This window comes from Cotesia typhae, unplaced genomic scaffold (assembly GCF_013202065.1).
Source record: "Cotesia typhae breed Kobodo isofemale line unplaced genomic scaffold, CoteBio_Ctyphae contig_413, whole genome shotgun sequence".
Taxonomy (NCBI): Eukaryota; Metazoa; Arthropoda; class Insecta; order Hymenoptera; family Braconidae; genus Cotesia; species Cotesia typhae.
The window spans coordinates 532486-553277 of record NW_027423750.1 but is presented as its reverse complement, the minus strand read 5'-3'; the positions used below and the strand labels follow the sequence as shown (position 1 = coordinate 553277).

The window sequence follows — 20792 nt, the reverse complement described above, 5'->3', positions numbered from 1 at the left end:
ATATTTAGATAATAAATACATTATCGAAACACACTTGACTTTTTTTTTTTTTTTTTTTTTTTCCCTTTAACTAAGATGACAGTAATAATGTGCGCGCGCAATTTTGTTTTGGTCGCCATTTTTAATTTAATAGCGGGAAAAATTTAATTTTAAAAATAATAAAAAACAAAAAATAGTAACAATAATAAAAATAAATAATAATAATAATAAATTGTTATTAAATATCCAAATTAAAAATTTTAAATAATAAGGATAAAAAATAAAAAAAAAAAATTATAATTCATATTTTTTTTAATTATTGAAAATCAAAATTTATTTCTAACTTATCAAGCCTTCCAGGGTAGATGTTAAAATCGGCTGGCCATTAGGCTCAAAATAAAAAAACTTGACAAACAACTCGCCAGCTGTTAAGTCAAATGGTGTGCTGTCAGGCAAGAATGAATAATCTCTCAATTCGTAATCACCCTGAAGAAATATAAATTATTTTAAAACAGAGTTTCTAGCAGATAAAAAATAATTCACCAGAAGTACTTACCGCTTTAACTGGACAGCTGAGTTGGAGCGTGTCTTGAGGGTATACATGGTCCAGCAAAGTTTGATCGAGTAAGCCAGCCTCGAAGCCGTCACATACCGACATTTCGACGGCAAAAACTTGACGGTCATTTAATTCAACTGCAAGTCCAAACTATCAATCATCAAATTAATTATAATTGACTTCTGTAAGTATGCTTATGAAATAACTTAATATTACCATCACATTCTCGGGAAGTTCTTTTATAATTGGAAATAATATTGAAAGTCTATCACCAGATTCGCTTATTACAACTGACCAATTCCCAAAGTACGGATTACCAGGCGTGATGTCGATTGTTACAGTTTTAATTTTCAAATGTAAAGTTTTCTGTAATTGTTCAAGAGTTTTAATGAGACAAAATTTAATCAAGTTATTAAAAAGTCAAATTTCAAACAATACTCACGTCTGCGAATATCAGAGTCGCCAAAATAGCGACTAGGAAGCTCCATAATTTAACAGAAATCTTCATAGTAATTTTTTGAATGAATTACAGTTGAAAATTAAACTCTCCCGGCCTGTATTTATTGAGCTAAATTTAATTTATCTGGTAATAAATCACAAATTACACTTATTGTGACAAATTATTGCTTTTTCTGCATCTTGCAAGATCTGTAACCGCCAATTAACTCCTAATCAATCTTGACAGGAAGTCAATTCTTTACAAACAATTCAATAGATTTCTATATAATTAGTTTTGTAACTCAAATAATTTTTTAAGACGCAACAAATTTATTATAAAAAAAATTGATATCAATTTTGTAAAGTTACATAACCTTATTTCGAACAATGCGGATGTTCTAAAGCAAACACCAATTTAATTACTATCCTGTCTTTAATTAACTATTAATTACCGTCAATCGGATACATTTTCCTGATTTGGGATTCACTTATCAAAGCATTACCTTCCCCTTGAATTAAATTATACTTATCTGATAATCAACAAAAATGTTGATCCATCATCACGCATTAGCGGTTTGTTCGAATCTTGCATGATTGGTAGCGTACAATTAATATCTTATTAATCAAACAGGATGTTAATTCTAGAAAAAAAAAAAAAAAAAAAAAAAAATAAGAATAGGTTGTGTAATAACATTTGTAACTAATATTATTTTTTTAAATGAAATTAATACTGATAAAATTTATATCAGTTCCTTCACGATAGTTACATAACCTTAATTCGAACAATGGGATCTTCCTAGGGCGAATTTTTAATTCTGCTCATTAATATGTTTCAAATGATTGTTTGTAATCTTCAATCAGATTAAAAAAAAAAAAAAAAAAAAAAAAAAAAACAGGATACATATCCCATGAATCAATCAATACCATTTAATTACATATGTTATAAATCTGATTTTCGAACAATATACTTATGGAGAAACTTATTATTAAATATACAAATAATAGATTAATCAAATTAATATAAATAGGCGCTAAAAAAATTATAATTCATACCGTAAAAAATACACCGTAAAAATGGATCTTAAATACTTGGGAATTTTCGTCGTCATTTTGGTGGTTGACTCATCAGTAGCTGAAATAAATGTAAGTAATATTAATTGTAATAATTATACAGCTCAAATTAATGGTAGTCAGCCGAACTAAAAAGTATAAAATAATTTTCAATGAGCTTAAAATAAGATTAGAGTGATTAATAAATAAATTTATTTTATTGTAAAAAAGCGAGGAGTGTTTACTAATGTCAACTGAAATTTTCAGCCAACACTGGCGGTGATAAAATGGAAGAAACTCGCAGCAACTACTGTTGACAATCCATACTTTGGAGAGTTTACAACTGAAATCTCCAAATCGGAGATAGGAGGAAGTGCGAAATTTTTAATTAAAAAATCATTCACACCAACGATGAAGGTGATTTATTAACATAACCTCTAAAATAAATTTCTGTGAGTATTAATTTATTTTTTTAAATAGATATCAATAACTATAGAGCGTATGGGAAAACAACTCCTTGATTTTGAAGATGATATATGCGAATTGATGAAAAACGAAGTTTATGGAAAAGATATGCTCAATTACGGATTGCCGAAGGATAAATTCCCACACAGTTGTCCAGTCACTCCGGTAAGACCGCTCGCTTATTTTTATTTTTAATTTTCTAGATAATTTTATTAATTTATTTCTTCAGGGCGATTATGAGATTAGAGAATATCCATTGCGAAACGACAATTTTTTTGCGGGCACACCACCTGGTGTGTATTTCATCAAACTGCTCATCGGTGAACCCGAACAAGATCCATTCGTTACAATAGACATAATGATGGATGTTATGCAAGAAGCGCCTGATGTTGTACCAATTCCTGCATTACCCTCTCCTAATTTTAGAGGTTAACTTTGTATTAGATTTATTTCTTCTCAGCTTTTATGACGATGGGTTATATTAAATATCATTATATATTTTTGTAGAGAGTAGAAATGCTTGATATGTATTGCGTAGCTAAATAAATGAATTCTGCTGCAATCATTACTAATAAATGTTTATTGAACATCCAAATTACAAATTTAAAAAAATAAAAATTAGAAATTACTAAAAATCAAAATTTATTTCTAACTTATCAAGCCTTCCAGGGTAGATGTTAAAATCGGCTGGCCATTAGGCTCAAAATAAAAAAACTTGACAAACAACTCGCCAGCTGTTAAGTCAAATGGTGTGCTGTCAGGCAAGAATGAATAATCTCTCAATTCGTAATCACCCTGAAGAAATATAAATTATTTTAAAACAGAGTTTCTAGCAGATAAAAAATAATTCACCAGAAGTACTTACCGCTTTAACTGGACAGCTGAGTTGGAGCGTGTCTTGAGGGTATACATGGTCCAGCAAAGTTTGATCGAGTAAGCCAGCCTCGAAGCCGTCACATACCGACATTTCGACGGCAAAAACTTGACGGTCATTTAATTCAACTGCAAGTCCAAACTATTGATCATCAAATTAATTATAATTGACTTCTGTAAGCATGCTTATGAAATAACTTAATATTACCATCATATTCTCGGGAAGTTCTTTTATAATTGGAAATAATATTGAAAATCTATCACCAGATTCGCTTATTTCAACTGACCAATTCCCAAAGTACGGATTACCAGGTGTGATGTCGATTGTTACAGTTTTAACTTTCAAATCTGAAGTTTTCTGTAATTGTTCAAGAGTTTTAACGAGACAAAATTTAATCAAGTTATTAAAAAGTCAAATTTCAAACAATACTCACGTCTGCGAATGTCAGAGTCGCCAAAATAGCGACTAGGAAGCTCCATAATTTAACAGAAATCTTCATAGTAATTCTTTGAATGAATTACAGTTGAAAATTAAACTCTCCTGGCCTGTATTTATTGAGCTGAATTTAATTTATCTGGTAATAAATCACAAATTACACTTATTGTGACAAATTATTGCTTTTTCTGCATCTGGTATGATTTTTAACCGCTCAAAAACGTAATAAGTGAAATTTTGAGCGCTTAAATATGAAATGAGCGGGAATTTCTTTAATTAAAAAAATTATAAAAATTTTTAAATGTCGGCTAATTTAATTTTCATCAAATAATAATATAATATTTTTATAATTCTATTTATTTATTTTTAAAATAGATAACAGCAATTGTTGAGCTTCAAGGAGAACCAGTCGTGGAATATCAAGATTTAATATGTGAATTAATAAAAAACAAAATTTACGGTGAAGATATGCTCAAGCATGGATTGCCCGCTGGCAAATTCCCTCAGGAGTGTCCCGTAGGAGTCCAGTAACTCCGGTAAGATTGTCCGCTTATTTTTTATTTTCTTTAAAATCAAAACTATTTATTTCTTCAGGGCGCCTATGAAGTAAGCAAATATCCGCTTCCAAAAGACAAGTTCCCTCCGGGGACGCCAATAGGTGTCTACGTTGCAAAACTGGCTATCGGTGAACCCGATTAAGAGCCATGGGTGATAGTAAACGCCGAAATTGAAGTCTCTCATGAACTTCCTGGAGTATCAATCCCTTAACTAGGACGTTAATTTAATTCTGGACTCTTTTTTTGTCATTGCCTGCAGAATTGGCTTAATATTAAATGTTAGTTTATTTTTTCGTGAGTAGAGCGCTTCAGTAGATAAATGAAATATAATTGTTGAGCAGTTATTGTTTGCTTTATTAATTACTCGGTAAAATTCACTTATCATACGCATAAATTATTTTAATTAGTCATAATTTTGAATTATTTATAAGTCAGGTGCCCTTCCGAGGTTAATATTACAAATGGTTCGCTGTTAAGCAGATACAAAGAGTATTTTATATTAAAATCCCCGGCTGGTATTTCGAATGGTATGTTTTCTGCAGTAAATATGTAATCTCTCACTCCGTAATCACCCTGAAGAAATAAAAAAAAAAAAAAAATAATAATTAGATTAATTAAAAAGTAACAAGAGACAAAGTTATGATTTGATTTTTTTTAAGCAAATTTTATTAAAAAATTATTAAAAAAAAATTTTAATTAAAGAATTAAAAAAAAAAAATGATTGAGTCTTAAAAAATTTTTAAGTCTATTAAATTAAATAAAAAAAAAAATATTAAGTTTAATTATAATTATAAAATTGTTTAAATTAAAATTCTAAATTAAATTTATTTTATTAAAAAAAAAAATTTTAAAGATTCAAAAGCGTAAAAAATATTTAATATTTTCTTTAAAAAATTTGTTTGCTTATTAAAAAAAAAAAATAATGAATCTCTAAAGTATCTTAAACAATAAATAATAATAATTAAAAATTGTACAGACTGATGTGCAATAATAAAAGAATTTACGTTAAAAAAAAATTACACTTGCACAATTTTAATTCTAATAAAAATAATCGTGTCTTAATTACTTTAAATATAAAAAAAATTGGTTAAAAAAATACGTACTGCTTTGATTAGGCAACTTCTGGGAAATTCATCCTTGGGGTATCCATGATCTATAAAGTTTTGATCAGCCATTCCTGATTCAAAGGTTTCACACAACCCAATCTCAATGATTGGAAAATATTCGATCACCGTTTACTTCGCCGAGAACTCTAATCTATAAATAAACTAAATGATTTATTGATTAAAAATGATTTTAATTGATGAAAATTTTGGATTACCATCATATCCTCGGGAAGATCTGCAATTGCAGGAAATGCAAGGGAAACTGCATCACCTGCTTCGCTAATTTCAGAGGACCACTCCCCAAAAAAAGGATTATTAGACTGAGATTCAATTGTAACTCTGCTATTGCTTACTAATCTGGTAATCAACCAGAAAATTTATTAAAAATAAAACAACTCACTCCTCCAATTACTGACGCTCCAAGAAACGGGATCAGTAATACGTACAACGTATTAGACATTTTCATCGTGACTCTGGAGATTAATTGGAGCTGAAATTAAAATTCCAGTCGTATTTATTTAATTAAATTATAATTATCTGATAATCAACAAAAATGTTGATCCATCGTCATGCATTAGCGCTTTGTTTGAATCTTGCATGATTGGTAGCGTGCAATTAATATCTTATTAATCAAACAGGATGTTAATTCTGGAAAAAAAAAAAAAAAAAAAAAAAAAAATAAGAATAGGTTGTGTAATAACATTTGTAACTAATATTATTTTTTTAAATGAAATTAATACTGATAAAATTTATATCAGTTCCTTCACGATAGTTACATATCCTTAATTCGAACAATGGGATCTTCCTAGGGTGAATTTTTAATTCTGCTCATTAATATGTTTCAAATGATTGTTTGTAATCTTCAATCAGATTTAAAAAAACAAAAAACAGGATACATATCCTATGAATAAATCAATACCATTTAATTACATATGTTATAAATCTGATTTTCGAACAATATACTTATTGAGAAACTTATTATTAAATATGCAAATAATAGATTAATCAAATTAATATAAATAGCCGCTAAAAAAATTATAATTCATACCTTAAAAAAATACACCGTAAAAATGGATCTTAAATACTTGGGAATTTTCGTCGTCATTTTGGTGGTTGACTCATCAGTAGCTGAAATAAATGTAAGTAATATTAATTGTAATAATTATACAGCTCAAATTAATGGTAGTCAGCCGAACTAAAAAGTATAAAATAATTTTCAATGAGCTTAAAATAAGATTAGAGTGATTAATAAATAAATTTATTTTATTGTAAAAAAGCGAGGAGTGTTTACTAATGTCAACTGAAATTTTCAGCCAACACTGGTGATGATAAGATGGAAGAAACTCGAAGGAACTATTATTGACAATTCATACTTTGGGTATATAGCAACTGAAATCTTAGATTCTGGAGAATTAGGATCTATAAAATTTTCACTTAAAAAACCACTTCCTGATAACGCTAAGGTAATATTTTACTACGTTATAATTTTTATAACCTCTAAAATATGCTTCTATATTTAATTTTTTAATTTTTTTAATAGATTTCAGTAACTGTTGAGTTGGACGGCATCCAAATCTCAGATTACGAAAATTCTGTATGTGAAACTATGAAGTATGAAGTTTACCGTGATAATACGCTCAAGTATGGATTGCCTAAGGGTAAATTTCCTGCTGAGTGTCCTATCACTCCGGTAAGATCGCATGCTTTCTTTTTATTAATCAATTAAATGTTAATAATTAATTAATGAGTAAATTTTTCCGAAATTTTCTCAAAAATTTTATTAATTAATTTTACAAAATTATTTCTTTGTATAATTTTTTTTATATTAATTTATTTCTTCAGGGCAATTTTGAAATAAGCAAATATCCGATCCAAAAGTGCGAATTTCTTGCGTCCACGCCACCTGGTAATTACAATGCAAAAATGGCTATAGGGGAACCCGACCAAGAGCCATGGGTGGTAGTAGACATCGTAATTGAAATCTCTCATGCCGTTCCTGGGGTACCAGTTCCTAGACTTATAGGATAAATTAGTATCAGATTATATTCTTCTTTATGAAAATGAATTTTTAATTCATTTTGTTCTATATTTGTAGTGAGAAAATATGATTTAATAGATAAATGAATAAGTAGTGCGGCAATTATTCTTTGTTTACTACTTGGGTGATATTCATCTTCAAAACATAACCTAAGTCTTAAATTTTGTCATTTTTAATTTTTTTTTTTTTTTAATTAATATTTTTAAACAGGATTTTTTACATTTATTAAAAAAAAAAAATTAATTGTTTTTTAAATAATAATTAATAATTAATTTTAATTTTAAAAAATTATAATAATTAATCTACTGTCAAAAAATTAAAAATTTTTTTTGCAACAATTTAATTGCTAAAAAATTTTTAATTAAATTTTTTCATAAATAATTAAATAATTTTATTACTTAATTACTTAATTATCTCAGTATTAATTGTTTAAAATATCTAATTTAAAAATTTTTTTAAGGTTAACTAATAATTTTTTTTTGACAAATTCAATTAAAAAAATTAAACTCCAATTTTTTTTTAAATTGATGCATTTATATTTAATAATTTCTACAAACTACTACCAGAATCAAAACTGAAAAACCAAAGTCACCATCGATGTGAAAAATAAAATCTACAATTAACGTCCAAGTCTGGGTACTCCAGGTAAAGAGTGACTCAAAGTTCCTTCAACGTGAATAGTAACATACGGATCTTTTCCAGGTTCATAAATGGTCACATCAGCGACAACATTGCCGTCCGGTAATCCTGGAGGGATTTTGTCATTCTCAATTGAGAGCTTGCTTAATTCAAAGTTGCTGCCCTGGAAGATTTCATTAATAAAAAATTTAGCTGTCACTTTATAATTGTTTTAATTTTTTTTAACATATAAATTATTTAAAAAATAGAATTGTAGAAATTTTTAAAAATTAAAAATATAATTTTTTTAAAATAATTTTTTTATTGAAGAAAATTAAAAAATTAAGAAGCTAACTTGGGGAATAATACTTACAGGTTTAGCAGGACACGCGGTGGGAAAGGCTCCTTTAGGGAGTCCATGTGACAGGAGATCTTGTCCGTAGGTCGCATCTTTGAATGCCTCGCAAAGGAGAATGTCTAATTCTCCTAGTGGACTTCCGCCAAATTCAACTGAAGCTTTCAGCTGTTAAAGGTTAGTTTTTAATTAATATTAATTAATAATTTATTATTAAGGAGATCCAAGTTCCCTTTTAGTGTAAAAAAATAATAATAAAAAAATTAAATTAAATTAGAATAATAAAAAATATTTAATTAAATATCCCTAAGATTTTTTCTTGAATTTTTTTTATTAATTATTAAGCTACGTAGATTAAATTTACAAATTTTTAAGAAGTTTTAAAAATTTTATTACTTTACGTGGATCTCTTTAAGTTAGCCGACATCTAAAAATTTTTTATAATTTTTTTTATCAATAAAATTATTATAAAAAAATTTAAAAAAAAAAAAAATTGCACGTGTAAAAAATTTAAAAGACTACACGTGCAATTTTTTTTTTTAAATATTTTAAATAATTTTTCACTGTCGGATAATTTTATTTTCATAAAAAATTTAATTTATAAAAAACTTTGTGCAATTTAAAAAAAAAATTTTTTAATTTTAATTTTAAAATAAATTACCATCATAGTGTCCGGCATATCTTTCTTTACAGGTGTTTTGATACTGACTGTGTTAGGATTGTCAATCACAGCAGACCAATCTTCAAAGTACGGATTACCTGCTACGGTCTTAACCGTAACAGTGTTCATTTTAAACTGTGCCGTGGACTGAAAAAATTTCCCCGAGTATTAAACAAAATTTATTGAACAAAACTTTGTATGTACTTACATCTTGGCCAGAAACAAAGCCGACCGACAAAATGGCCGCTAGTAGACTCAATTTAAGTGTCATCTTGCGCTTCTTGATGAACTGTACCAAAGCACAATTTTTCTGTTTATTTATACTACTTTTCTTAATTATTGTTGATTCATTTGTTATATAATTATTGAGATAATTGATCAATCTCTCGATCAATGTCGCTGGTTAATTATTTAACAGGATGTTATAATTTTTTATCGCTAGTTATTGCTTGTAATAACTAAAGGGGAACGGTTAATTTTTTCAAAAATAATTATTACGCAATTTTAATTGAAAATAATTTAGCAGAGATTTAACAAGTTTTAGAATCTTTTTTAACAAAAAAATTATGGCTAAAAAAAATGATTTAGAAATTAAATTAAAATTAAAATTGCAATTTTTTTTATTGCAAATTTTTGGGTTAAATAAAATTAAAAAATTATTACAACTGCTAAATTTAATATCATGCAATTTTGTTGTGTAATTTAAAAAAAAAAAAAAGTTTTATGAAAATTAAGTTAACAGAAATTTAAAAATTTTAATAATTTATTTTATTGTAAAATTATTTAAAAAAAAAAAAACATTAAAAGAAAAATTTCACATGCAAAAATTTAAAAAATAGCACTTGTAGTTTTTAAAATTTTTACATGTGCAATTTTTTTTTTATTTTTTTTTTTTTTTTTTTTTTTTAATAATTTTATTAATGAAAAAAAATTTTTTAAATATTTAAATGTCGGCTAACTTAATTTTCATTATTTTTTTTTTTTTTATGATAATTAAGTTAACCGACATCTAGAATTTTTTTATTAATAAAATTATTAAAAAAAAAAAATTGCACATGTAAAAAATTTTAAAAACTATGGGTGCAATTTTTTAAAAATATTTTTTTATTGCTAATTTAATTTAAAAAAAATTTCGCTGTCGGCTAATTTTAGTTTCATTTTTTTTTTAGTTCTTTAAAGCTTAGTTTGTAAGTAAATTTTATAAAAAAAATTAATTTTGGTATAAATTTTATTCAGAAATAAGATACATAATTGACAAAATTTAATTTTTATAAATAACATTAAATTTTATAAAAAATAAATTAAAAACCAAATGTTGGAACTCCAGATAGTCCAGGATATGTGTGCAACAAGTCACCTTCAACGTGAGCAGTAGCAATAGGATCATGACCAGGATCATACAAAACGAGATCAACTTCGAATCTGCCGTCTGGACAACCAGGTATGATCTTCTCATTTGAAATTACGTATTTAAATATTTCATATTCTAGACCCTTAAAAAAAATAATCAAAATTAATTTATAGTGACAGCTATATATTAAATATCATTAAAAATAAATTAATTAAAATAAACCTACTGCTTTTATTGGACACTTTGTAGGGAATTCACCAACCGGTAGTCCTCTTTCCATGACATCTTTTGCGTAAGTCTCGTCTTCTAATGCTTCGCACAAAGAAAGTTCTACTTCGGGAAAAGGCAATCCCATGAATTTCAGATTAAATTTCATCTGGTAAGTAATAACTCTTATTAAATTAATTTAATTACATAAAAATAAACATTAAAAATTAATTACAGTTAAGTTAATCAACATCTAAAAATTTTTACAAATTTTTTTTTAATTTAAAAAAAAATTTTTATTTGTAAAAAAAACTTTAAAAATTAAAATAAAAGCCCCAATTATTGACAGGGGTCTAAATATTGACACCCTAAATTATTTTAAAATATATTTAATCAGATTAACTATCAAATAAATTTTTATTAAATTTTAATTAATTAAAAAATTGAAAAAAAAATTGTAGTGTCAATAATTAAAACTTTTACCTCAATTTTTTTAAATTACTAATAAATTAAATATTTACCATTATTGTTTCAGGTAAATCTTTCTTCAGCGGTAATTTAGCAGAGATAACATCACCAGGACTGTAAAATTCTGCGGTCCATTTATCATAATATGGATTTGGTAATGAGTTTACAATTAATTTATCCACTTTAATTTTTGCCATGGGCTAAAAAATAATTATAAATTATTTTTCTTTTATTTCTTTTTTTAGTTACTTACGTCATTACCCAGGACTAAGTTCGCCGACAAAATGGCCGACAAGCCCAATAATGACTGCAGTTTCATTTTCTTGACAAGTCAGCTGATTATAATATCAAATTAAGCTTTTCAGGAGTTTATATATTCATTTTCTGAGTTATCTTACGGATCTATTTATATAATTTTGATTTATAAAATCTTGATCATGTATTTTTTATCAAGATAACATCTATTTTGTTACACAGGATGTTTGATTAGCATAACTGATTAAGAAGATTTTTTTTTTTTTAGATTTTGCACGGCAAAATCTAAAAAATGGCTGAATATTATCATCAAAATCAAATTAATTTTTTTTTAATAAAAAAAAAAAAAAAAAAATCAATTATTTAAAAATTAAATTATTGAAAATTTTTAATAAGCATTTTTACATTTCTTTATTTTAATTATTAATTATTTTAAATTAAGTTAAAGAAGAAGAAATAAAAATAAAAATTTCTTTTTTTTTTGTTACAGGATAATTGAATAATTAAAAAAATTATTGAATGTTGTGGAATAAAAAAAGATTAATTATTGCCATATAATTTTATTGAGATGAATTATTAATACATAATAACAAGCAAAGAGTAATAAAATAATAAATAAATTTATAAATTTGTAAAGAAGTAAAAAAATATGTTTTTATTGACACAAAATATTTATTACATAATCATAATAATAATTTTAAGTTTTAGTGAAGAAAAATAGTGCGACTTATTAATAAACTGAAAAAGTGAGGCCGTTAAAGAAATCGCCATATGGTCGCTATAAAAAATTGAATCCAGGATTTAAAAATAAACTCCATAAAAATTTAAGGATCACGACTTATGTCTCCTTCAACAAGGATCTTAACAATAGGATCTTGGTCTGGCATGTAGATGCTGACGTCGATCTTGAAAGGACCGTCCGGAACGCTGTCAGGTACTTTTTCTTTTTCAATTACATATTTGTTGATTTCGAGATCGTTTGACTGCAACAAAAATTTTAAATTAGAGAGAAATTAATTAATTTACTTAATAATAATAATAATAATAATAATAATAATAATAAATAAATAAAATATTTACTGCTTTGACAGGACAATTTTTGGGGAATATTCCATCGGGCAATCCTTTGGCCAGGAGATCTCTACCGATTGTTTCATCATCAAAAGCCTCGCAAAGAGTCATGTCAGAATCTCCAACAACATTTCCGTCGAATTCGATAATAGCTGACAACTTTTTAACAAAATTTGTTAATTATTTATTAATTATTAATTTTTTTTTTAGATAACCTACCCTCATATCTTCAGGAAGGTCCTTCTTCACTGGAGTTTTCAAAGACATAGTGTTGTCATTAACAATTTCACTTGACCAGTTTTCAAAATATGGATTTGATGCAATGTCAATTTTTACATTCTTCAATTTTAGTTTAACCTGTAAGTTTTTATTTTATTAATAATTATAGATTAATATTTAATTTAATTTAATTATCTATAGATACTTAATTAAAAAATTACCTTGTATCTGGAGAAATATTAACATTTTTTAAGATATAAGTTCATTTTGATGTTATACTCATCAAGACCTTTCATTTGAGTACCCACATCAATTTTTCATATATTATATATATATATATATATATATATATATATATATATATATATATATATATATATATATATATATATATGAAAAATATATAAAAAATGCATGTGGGTACTCAAACGAAAGCTCTTGATGAGTGTAACATCAGGATGAGCTTACATTTTAAAAAATATCAATAATTAAAAAATTATTTTAATTGCAATTTTTATAAAATATTTTTTTTTTTTCATTTTAATAAAAAAAACTTTAGAAAAATAATTTATTTACAGACATATACTTACTCCTTGTGAAAATGCAGAGTTAACCGACAAAATGGCGACTAACAATCCAAATATTAAAGAATTCATCTTATCAAAGCAATTGATAAATTGTAACTACAATGTATGCCCATCTGGTATTTATAGACATCCTCATTAATCGATTAATCAATCTAATTCGCAGATATTGTTACATGGACACAGGTTACGTATACACCTGTAGATAAGTATCTTTATTGGTTTTCGATTCATGCTTAATAATCATTAAGGATGTTATATATTTTATTGTGTTTTATATTAATTCAGCAATTTTTTTTATATTAATCCTATAATTTTGTTTTAGATCCATGAAAGCGATATCGAAAACAAAAAATAAAACTTAATACCTTCCGTGCGCCATTCTGAATTTTATTCATTGAAATTATCAGGTATTATATCAAATTTTTAGAATTTATATAACAAATAAATTATATATAATTATTTTTAAAGATATCCAAGTACAAAGAATGTCTATAAAAAAATAATAATTAAAAAATTTCCAAAGTTAATTAATTAATTAATTAAATTATAAAATAATCACTTACTTTTTTTAATTTTAATATTTTATAAAAATAAAATAAAATTGACAGCTATCAGCTGATTTTAATATAATAAACAAATTTTTAATTTCCAAATTTTTCCCGCTTTCGCGCGCGCGCATTTTAAAAATCTGCGCGCGCAGCTCGTGGTGTCATGGCGTCAGTGTGTGATTTCTGCAACTCAAGATCCCGAATCGCTTTTTAAATATGCAATTTACAAGCATAATTTACCTAAAATACCTTCAGAGTAACTCGATAAATAAAAAAGTGTAATTACGGTAATTATTAATCGCACTCGCGGCAAAAATTAGTGGTTTAAAAATAATTATTTTAAACAAAACAAAAATCGATTACTCAAAACATGATTCGCGTTTGGTCTATTTACTAACTTTAGACCACAATAATAATAATAAAAATAATAATTAATTTATTTATTAATTAGTGATTTTTTAAAAAAATTATTGTGAATTTTAGTTTAATAAATAAAAAATGGCTGAAAGTCATTGCGAGTCGCGAAACGACGAGATACAAAATATAAATCCTGTCGCGACAGTGCAAGGACATCCATCATGCAATTCCGTTCGACAGATTGGTTATGTACCGTGTACTCCACCGCCGTCGTACCATAATATTAATTTACCTCCAGGACATCCGGCGAATTTGATCAGTGACCGCGGAGCTCCACCGTCTTATGAAGAAGTCATAGATCGCAATGGTAATTTTTGTATTTCTTCTTAATTTATTTTTTTTATTTAAATCACATTAAAGTTAGCTGTCTTGACCATTTTTTAATTTTTTTTTTTAACAAAAAAATTTGTTTTGAAATATTATTTTAAAAAAATTACATTTATAATTTTTTTTTGAATTTCTAAATATCAATTTTTTTTTCTAATTTTTTTTTTTGCAATAATTTATTTGTTAAAAAAATTCTTAAAATTATTAAATTAATTTTAATTTAATATTTTTAAAAAATTGCACTAAGTTTTTTACAAATTAAATTTTTTTTAACAAAAAAAAAAAAAAAAAAAAATTTTTAAAATTTTTAGCTGATTATTTGATTATTTAAAAAAATTTTTTAAAAAACAAATTATAGCAAAAAAAATTTTTTTTTAAAATTGACTTGTAGAAATTTTACAAAATTAAAAATGCAATTTTTTTAAATAATTTTTTGGAACAAATTTGTTTGTTAAAAAAAAAAAAAAAAAAAAAAATCAAGTGACTGCTAACGTCAATGTCATAAAAATTATTATTATTATTTTTTAAAAAAAACTAATTTCGCATCATTCATTTCAGATGTTCCGGAAGGAGCTCATTTTTATTATTGTTATAATTAGTTAGTAATTAAATATTCACGGAATATTTTAATCTTCTAAAGGTCAAGGTTTATGCCTGCGTGTAGTTAATGTTTGTAGTAGACTCTGTGTCCTTGGAGTCGAAAGGATTTTTATTTCTTTATTTATAGATTTTTTTGGTGTCGATTTTGTTATTTTGTTTATTGTTTATTTATAAGAGCCGGTTGCAATTTTTTTTGGTTTAGAATTTTCTGAAGTAGGGTTAAGAATTAAAAAAAATTTTTTTATAAAAATTATGCGTAAGAAAATTTTTGCCGCAATTTTCACCTTATCATTTATTCTATTTAAAAAAAAAAATTTTTTTTAATTTTTCATAAGTTATAAATATATACTAATTATTAAAAAATTTTTATAGCTCCACCACCTTCATATGATTCATTATTCGGGCGTATGAGAGAAGCTCACAAAACATCAAAAGGCGTGTTTGATTTTTTACTAAACATCGTAGTTCTCCTTTTAGGAACAAGTAAGTAAAAACTTAATATATATATATATATATATATATATATATATATATATATATATATATATATATATATATATATATATATATATATATATATATATATATATAAATGTCTAGAGTAATTTATACTGTTGTTTACTCTTCTAGTTGGCTGTACGATAATAATTGGCGTGACAATAGTAGTACCAGTTTGTATGATGATAATCGGAGCAGTATATCTGTATGACTGTCCACAAGGCGAGTACATTCCAGTGTACTTGCTAGTCGGCGGGGGCTTTGGTGTATTTAAACAGCTATTGTATTTATCAGCACGTGTCCGTCAGCGGCCAGAGGACAGGGACGAGGAGAGAATACGCCAATCGCCGACCTTAACGCTAATTAATTGCTTTACACTCGGATGGTTTATTATCGGTAATTTTTTACAGCAATCAATCAATTTATTTTATTAATACGCTAGTGACCTGATCGTTCAATTTTTTTTAAATTACTCAATTACTGTTAATTTAACTTAGTCGAGAAAAATCAATCGATTGTTTTTTAAAAAAAAAATTATATTGTTATTGTTATTATTATTACTATTATTATTTGTTATTAATTGCTCAGGGGGGTTTTCCCCGGAGTCCGACTCTCCGAGGGCCCAGCCTGAGCGCCATCCATTACTGCTGCACCACTCCGCACAAGGCGGTTAGTGAGTGCAGCAGGCCAAATTCATTTGCCTAAGTAGACGCAGGGATCCCAAAATGACAGCCTTTTGCATCCGCACTGCTAGAGACACGGCTGCTGAACTGCAAGCCGGTATCTTCGCAAGTGAAGACACAAAAGACTGTTTCATCCCTCCAAGGACGCCGACAACCAAAACGACGAGCTTGACACGGTAACCTGGGTAGAGTTTGCCAATTTCAAACAGGAGATCTTGATATATCTGGTGTTTGTGCTCTTCTTTGGCCGAGATATTGTATTCGGCTGGGGCCGAAAACTCAATGACATAAATGTCACGAGTAGCCTTGTCGAAGAGCACAATATCAGGTTTGTTGTGGTCAATCCGCCGGGTTGTTGCGAATGGTATGTTCCAATAAATTTTGGAACTGTCATTCTCAACAACCTGCGGAATATCTCCTGGCAGATAAGGCAGCACTGGTGTCTCATCGATATCGTAGCTATATCTGAGATGATAATAGAGTACTCGCAGGGCAGCATTATGACGCTGTATGTAGGCACCTCTTGCCAGCACAGCACATGCCGACAAAAGGTACATCAGCGTCTCCGGATGTTGTTTACACGTCCGACAGGACGTGTCCGGAAGCTGCGCCTGGAGCACCTTGCTACGGTATTCGAGAGTGTTGATAACACCATCTTGGCAGGCAAATATAAACCCTTCGGTCTCGGACATCAGGCCAGCTGACTTCAAGAAGGAGAATGTCAGCTGGGTGGACAAGCCATGGTCACGGACGTGTTTGAAATACACGCTGTGCATGGACTTGTCCATGTGTTCACCGAGGAGTTTTTTCTCCTCGGCTATCCTGACGACGCTCTTGAACTCCTTTTTCGGGAGTTCAATGAGAGCGTTTATTTCTCCGAGACCTAAGGTATTTGCCGCGTAGATTGCTGCCTTATACAAGAACGATCCCTTCCGCGGATTTTCATGACTATGAACAAATTGCATCAGGAAGTCGTCCTCGTCTGCTGTGAAATTGGCAACCTCGTATGTTAAACCCAGAACCAAACGATCGTGAAGCCGCTCCAAGCTCTGCAATCTTCTCCCTCCGATGTTCCGGGAGAGGTACATCCTGGCGACTGATGAGTTAGGGTGCATGCTCTGATTCATATTGATGACTTTACGGGTTTTGATGTCGAGATCTTTCAACTCATTTCGAGGCCATTTCAGGACCCCAAAAGAGTAAAGTAGGACCGGGACAGCGAGCATGTTAGTAGCTGAGACTTTGTTCTTGCCGGAAAGTTCTGATGACCAGATCTTCCGGAGTCTCCTAACATACTCGCTGCGAAGAGGTGTTCGGACTTCAGAGACGGCATGCATTCGCCGCTCTTCAATCCCTAGATATCTGTACAACTCTCCGGCGTCTAATTCTCTTAAGACGCTCCCATCCACTAATTCGACATCTCCACCCGTATCAGAGCACTTACCCTTCGCCAGGTGTACGACCGCACACTTGTCCAACCCAAAAGACATTCCGACATCTCGTGTGTACTCTGCTACGATGTTGAGGGCCGTTTGTAGATGATTATTATTATTATTATTATTATTATTGACATTTTTAAAGATATAAGCTCATTTTAATGTTAAACTCGTCAAGACCTTTCATTTGAGTACCCACATCAATTTTTCATATATTTATATATTATATATAAAATTATATATATATATATATATATATATATATATATATATATATATATTATGTATATATGAAAAATATATAAAAAATGCATGTGGGTACTCAAATGAAAGCTCTTGATAATTGTAACATCACGATGAGCTTATATTTTTAAAAAAGTCAATATTTAAGAAATTACAGTGCAATGTCACAAAATTTATTATTTAACAAATCAAAATTTTTTTTTATTTATAATTTACACATAGTGACTGCAAGGTTGCATAGTAATTAAAGCTTTAAATTCATACAATTTAATTGCTAGTAAGTCGGTTGATTTTTCTCCTAAATATCGCGAATTTTCACTCTATTAATAACATCACAATGAAATTAATATACCTAAAAACCCTCCGTAAATTTCTAATTAATAATATTTTTAGGGTCAATGTGGGTTTACAAGGAGTATGAGCCAAACTATGATCCATCACTGGGTAAATACTGCAATAAAACCCTCTATTTATTCGCATTTTGGCTAATAACCCTAGTATACATTTTTCTGGGAGTAATAACCGCTGGGTTATGTTGCATCTCAATCGCAACAATTATTTTCCAAAGACGACCACCAGATCGTTTAGTCGCCATGTGAAATACCGTTATTCCTATTTCATTAATACGAGTTAATTAACGCACAATTAAATCATTGACAATTAATTAATTAATGTGCCATCGGTTTTATTTAAATCACTAAATAAACTAAAAGATTGTTTAAAATTACGACATGATGATTCATGGACGGGCTGTGGATGTTTTTTTATTTTTTAACCGAATATTCTTGTGCCAACTCGCAATATTTATTGTATTAATTACATCGACGCAATTAATATACCTGTATTTTTTAGTTTAAATACTCATTAGTTTTTTTAAAATCAAAGTAGAAGACTGTAAGAAACATTTATTATTTTCCGTCCACGGAATTAAACTTTTTTTTCTTTTTTAAATAATTATTTATTGGTGTTGTAAATAATTATTTTACTCTAAGATTATTATTAAATATATATATATATATATATATATATATATATATATATATATATATATATATATATATATATTTAACCTATAAGTAATTAATAATTAATAATTAACTATTATAAAGAGAACAAACATAATTTCACTATGAATATTATTATACTCATTATTTTTACCTATAAATTTAATAATATATATATACAGGTATTTATAATATAACTATTGTATCTTTAAGTACTATAATACTTTATGTATAAAATAAATATGATAATTATATTTTAGTTTTAATTATTAATAAATTATATTAATTACCGCAAGGATATTTTTCATTTAAAAAATTTTAAAGCCCTTAAAAAATTATTTAAGGAGATTTAAATACCCTTCTAGTGTAAAAAATGTATATAAAAAAATTATACACAGAAATAATTTTTTTATGCATTTTAAAATTAATTTTATAAAATAGTCGACTAAAAAAAATTATGATTTAATTTTTTTTAAGCAATCAAATATCAATATCGTTGAATTTTGTTGGTGGAAATGTCTCAAGTAATGTTTTTACTAATCAATTTCTTTTTTTAAAATGATAATCACTGATATTTACTAATTAATTTTAAATAATTAAATAGAGTATCCGGATTCACCAATTATTGACAGGTTAAAAAACTGATTGATCTAATTATTGACACCTATACTGTGCATGCGTCGAATCATCTGCTTATTCTTATTTATCGAAAGTTATTATTAAAGTTTATTAATAATAATTTCCATAAATGATTAATTACTTTTAAAAATATAAAAATTAATTTATTTAATCAGAAGATTTCAAACTCTTACAGTTCATTTTTTAGATTAAAGTAAAAAAAAAAGGCGTGATAGCGCTGTCGGCTGGCTGTCAATATGAGATTCAACTTAAAAATTATCAACTAGTTATTGACACCCATTATTTAAATATTATAAGGCATACAATTAATTTCGATTATTCAATTTTATAAATTTTTCATATATTGTTAATTAAAAAAAAAAAAAAAAAAAAAAAAAATCATATAATTAAATGAAGAAATTAATTTAAACTCGTAAGCCGGTTTGATGAACTGGCGCTAACTTTATTTTTTTTTTAATAATTAATATTTAATATTTTCAACTGACAGTAATTTTTTTCAATTTTTTAATTAATTAGAATTTAATAAAAATTTATATGATAGTTATTCTTATTACAGATAATTAAATTTATTTAAAAATAATTTAGGGTGTCAATATTTAAATCCCTGTCAATAATTGGGACTTTTACCTTGTATTCTCCGTGATTTAAAAAATTTACAATTAATTATTAAGTAAAAAATTTTGTATGTAATTATTACAAAATTATTGATAAAATTTCTACTAAAAATAATTTCTACTACCGGAACTAAATAGTAAATGACACCGGATATTTCAATTAGCTAATTTTGATCTATTGAATTAATAGGAAACAGGAAACTAGTTAATTATCAATTCAATTCTGTCTTTAATATTTTCTTGATTATAGATTTTCTGGCTCGGTAGACACCGGAACTATTTAGCCAACCCTCTTCCGTTTTATCTTTATACATCCAACCCTTATCCAAAATTCTATTATTAATTTATTTATATTTCCTTTTCGCATAATTTAAAAAAAAAAATTTTTTTCTTAAAATTAATAAAATAAATTAAAATTAAATAAATACCTTTATAAAAAAATCCCACGGTGTTTTTTTCTAATTTTTCATAAACCTATTAAATTAACACATCA

At 27.0% G+C, this 20792-nt stretch overlaps 9 protein-coding genes across 14 annotated transcripts; 3 read left to right on the top strand and 6 right to left on the bottom strand.

Moving 5' to 3' along the window:
* Nucleotides 1-115: 115 nt before the first annotated feature.
* On the bottom strand, nucleotides 116-2105 carry LOC141527903 (uncharacterized). Its single transcript, XM_074243643.1, has 5 exons — nucleotides 2027-2105; nucleotides 978-1614; nucleotides 752-901; nucleotides 536-685; nucleotides 116-465 (listed from the first exon to the last, which is right to left on the bottom strand). The coding sequence occupies exons 2-5, from the start codon at nucleotides 1041-1043 to the stop codon at nucleotides 319-321; spliced, it is 513 nt and encodes a 170-aa protein (XP_074099744.1). The 5' UTR covers nucleotides 1044-1614; nucleotides 2027-2105; the 3' UTR covers nucleotides 116-318.
* LOC141527897 (uncharacterized) lies at nucleotides 583-3066 on the top strand. 2 transcript variants are annotated; one of them, XM_074243630.1, is made up of 5 exons: nucleotides 583-719; nucleotides 2002-2116; nucleotides 2291-2440; nucleotides 2504-2653; nucleotides 2718-3066. In XM_074243630.1, the coding sequence occupies exons 2-5, from the start codon at nucleotides 2048-2050 to the stop codon at nucleotides 2919-2921; spliced, it is 573 nt and encodes a 190-aa protein (XP_074099731.1). In that variant the 5' UTR covers nucleotides 583-719; nucleotides 2002-2047; the 3' UTR covers nucleotides 2922-3066. The 2 variants fall into 2 exon arrangements, with proteins under 2 accessions (XP_074099731.1, XP_074099732.1); XM_074243631.1 differs by lacking the exon at nucleotides 583-719 and having other exon boundaries at nucleotides 1641-2116.
* Nucleotides 3032-3931, bottom strand: LOC141527902 (uncharacterized). Of its 2 annotated transcripts, none has more exons than XM_074243639.1 (4): nucleotides 3796-3931; nucleotides 3570-3719; nucleotides 3354-3503; nucleotides 3032-3283 (listed from the first exon to the last, which is right to left on the bottom strand). In XM_074243639.1, exons 1-4 carry the CDS (start codon nucleotides 3859-3861, stop codon nucleotides 3137-3139), a joined length of 513 nt encoding a protein of 170 aa, XP_074099740.1. In that variant the 5' UTR covers nucleotides 3862-3931; the 3' UTR covers nucleotides 3032-3136. The 2 variants fall into 2 exon arrangements, with proteins under 2 accessions (XP_074099740.1, XP_074099741.1); XM_074243640.1 differs by having other exon boundaries at nucleotides 3570-3709; nucleotides 3796-3896.
* Nucleotides 3587-7488, top strand: LOC141527809 (uncharacterized). The gene is made up of 5 exons (XM_074243472.1): nucleotides 3587-3939; nucleotides 6461-6599; nucleotides 6774-6923; nucleotides 7001-7150; nucleotides 7303-7488. The coding sequence occupies exons 2-5, from the start codon at nucleotides 6531-6533 to the stop codon at nucleotides 7486-7488; spliced, it is 555 nt and encodes a 184-aa protein (XP_074099573.1). The 5' UTR covers nucleotides 3587-3939; nucleotides 6461-6530.
* LOC141527905 (uncharacterized) lies at nucleotides 4790-6134 on the bottom strand. The gene is made up of 4 exons (XM_074243645.1): nucleotides 5861-6134; nucleotides 5676-5780; nucleotides 5458-5611; nucleotides 4790-4927 (listed from the first exon to the last, which is right to left on the bottom strand). Exons 1-3 carry the CDS (start codon nucleotides 5924-5926, stop codon nucleotides 5561-5563), a joined length of 222 nt encoding a protein of 73 aa, XP_074099746.1. The 5' UTR covers nucleotides 5927-6134; the 3' UTR covers nucleotides 4790-4927; nucleotides 5458-5560.
* LOC141527899 (uncharacterized) lies at nucleotides 7250-20763 on the bottom strand. Of its 2 annotated transcripts, XR_012479258.1 has the most exons (6): nucleotides 20728-20763; nucleotides 9341-9421; nucleotides 9133-9279; nucleotides 8490-8639; nucleotides 8062-8300; nucleotides 7250-7476 (listed from the first exon to the last, which is right to left on the bottom strand). XR_012479258.1 is itself a non-coding variant. In XM_074243635.1 (5 exons), the coding sequence occupies exons 2-5, from the start codon at nucleotides 9401-9403 to the stop codon at nucleotides 8118-8120; spliced, it is 543 nt and encodes a 180-aa protein (XP_074099736.1). In that variant the 5' UTR covers nucleotides 9404-9421; nucleotides 20728-20762; the 3' UTR covers nucleotides 8011-8117. The 2 variants fall into 2 exon arrangements, 1 of the variants encoding a protein (XP_074099736.1); XM_074243635.1 differs by lacking the exon at nucleotides 7250-7476 and having other exon boundaries at nucleotides 8011-8300; nucleotides 20728-20762.
* LOC141527898 (uncharacterized) lies at nucleotides 10286-11629 on the bottom strand. 2 transcript variants are annotated; one of them, XM_074243633.1, is made up of 4 exons: nucleotides 11412-11629; nucleotides 11212-11358; nucleotides 10710-10859; nucleotides 10286-10625 (listed from the first exon to the last, which is right to left on the bottom strand). In XM_074243633.1, the coding sequence occupies exons 1-4, from the start codon at nucleotides 11475-11477 to the stop codon at nucleotides 10434-10436; spliced, it is 555 nt and encodes a 184-aa protein (XP_074099734.1). In that variant the 5' UTR covers nucleotides 11478-11629; the 3' UTR covers nucleotides 10286-10433. The 2 variants fall into 2 exon arrangements, with proteins under 2 accessions (XP_074099734.1, XP_074099735.1); XM_074243634.1 differs by having other exon boundaries at nucleotides 11420-11466.
* Nucleotides 11980-13774, bottom strand: LOC141527901 (uncharacterized). 2 transcript variants are annotated; one of them, XM_074243638.1, is made up of 5 exons: nucleotides 13656-13774; nucleotides 13294-13486; nucleotides 12704-12841; nucleotides 12494-12643; nucleotides 11980-12396 (listed from the first exon to the last, which is right to left on the bottom strand). In XM_074243638.1, exons 2-5 carry the CDS (start codon nucleotides 13357-13359, stop codon nucleotides 12238-12240), a joined length of 513 nt encoding a protein of 170 aa, XP_074099739.1. In that variant the 5' UTR covers nucleotides 13360-13486; nucleotides 13656-13774; the 3' UTR covers nucleotides 11980-12237. The 2 variants fall into 2 exon arrangements, with proteins under 2 accessions (XP_074099739.1, XP_074099738.1); XM_074243637.1 differs by lacking the exon at nucleotides 13656-13774 and having other exon boundaries at nucleotides 11981-12396; nucleotides 13294-13637.
* On the top strand, nucleotides 13863-18996 carry LOC141527892 (uncharacterized). The gene is made up of 4 exons (XM_074243622.1): nucleotides 13863-14562; nucleotides 15555-15665; nucleotides 15813-16076; nucleotides 18436-18996. The coding sequence occupies exons 1-4, from the start codon at nucleotides 14337-14339 to the stop codon at nucleotides 18639-18641; spliced, it is 807 nt and encodes a 268-aa protein (XP_074099723.1). The 5' UTR covers nucleotides 13863-14336; the 3' UTR covers nucleotides 18642-18996.
* Nucleotides 20764-20792: the final 29 nt, after the last annotated feature.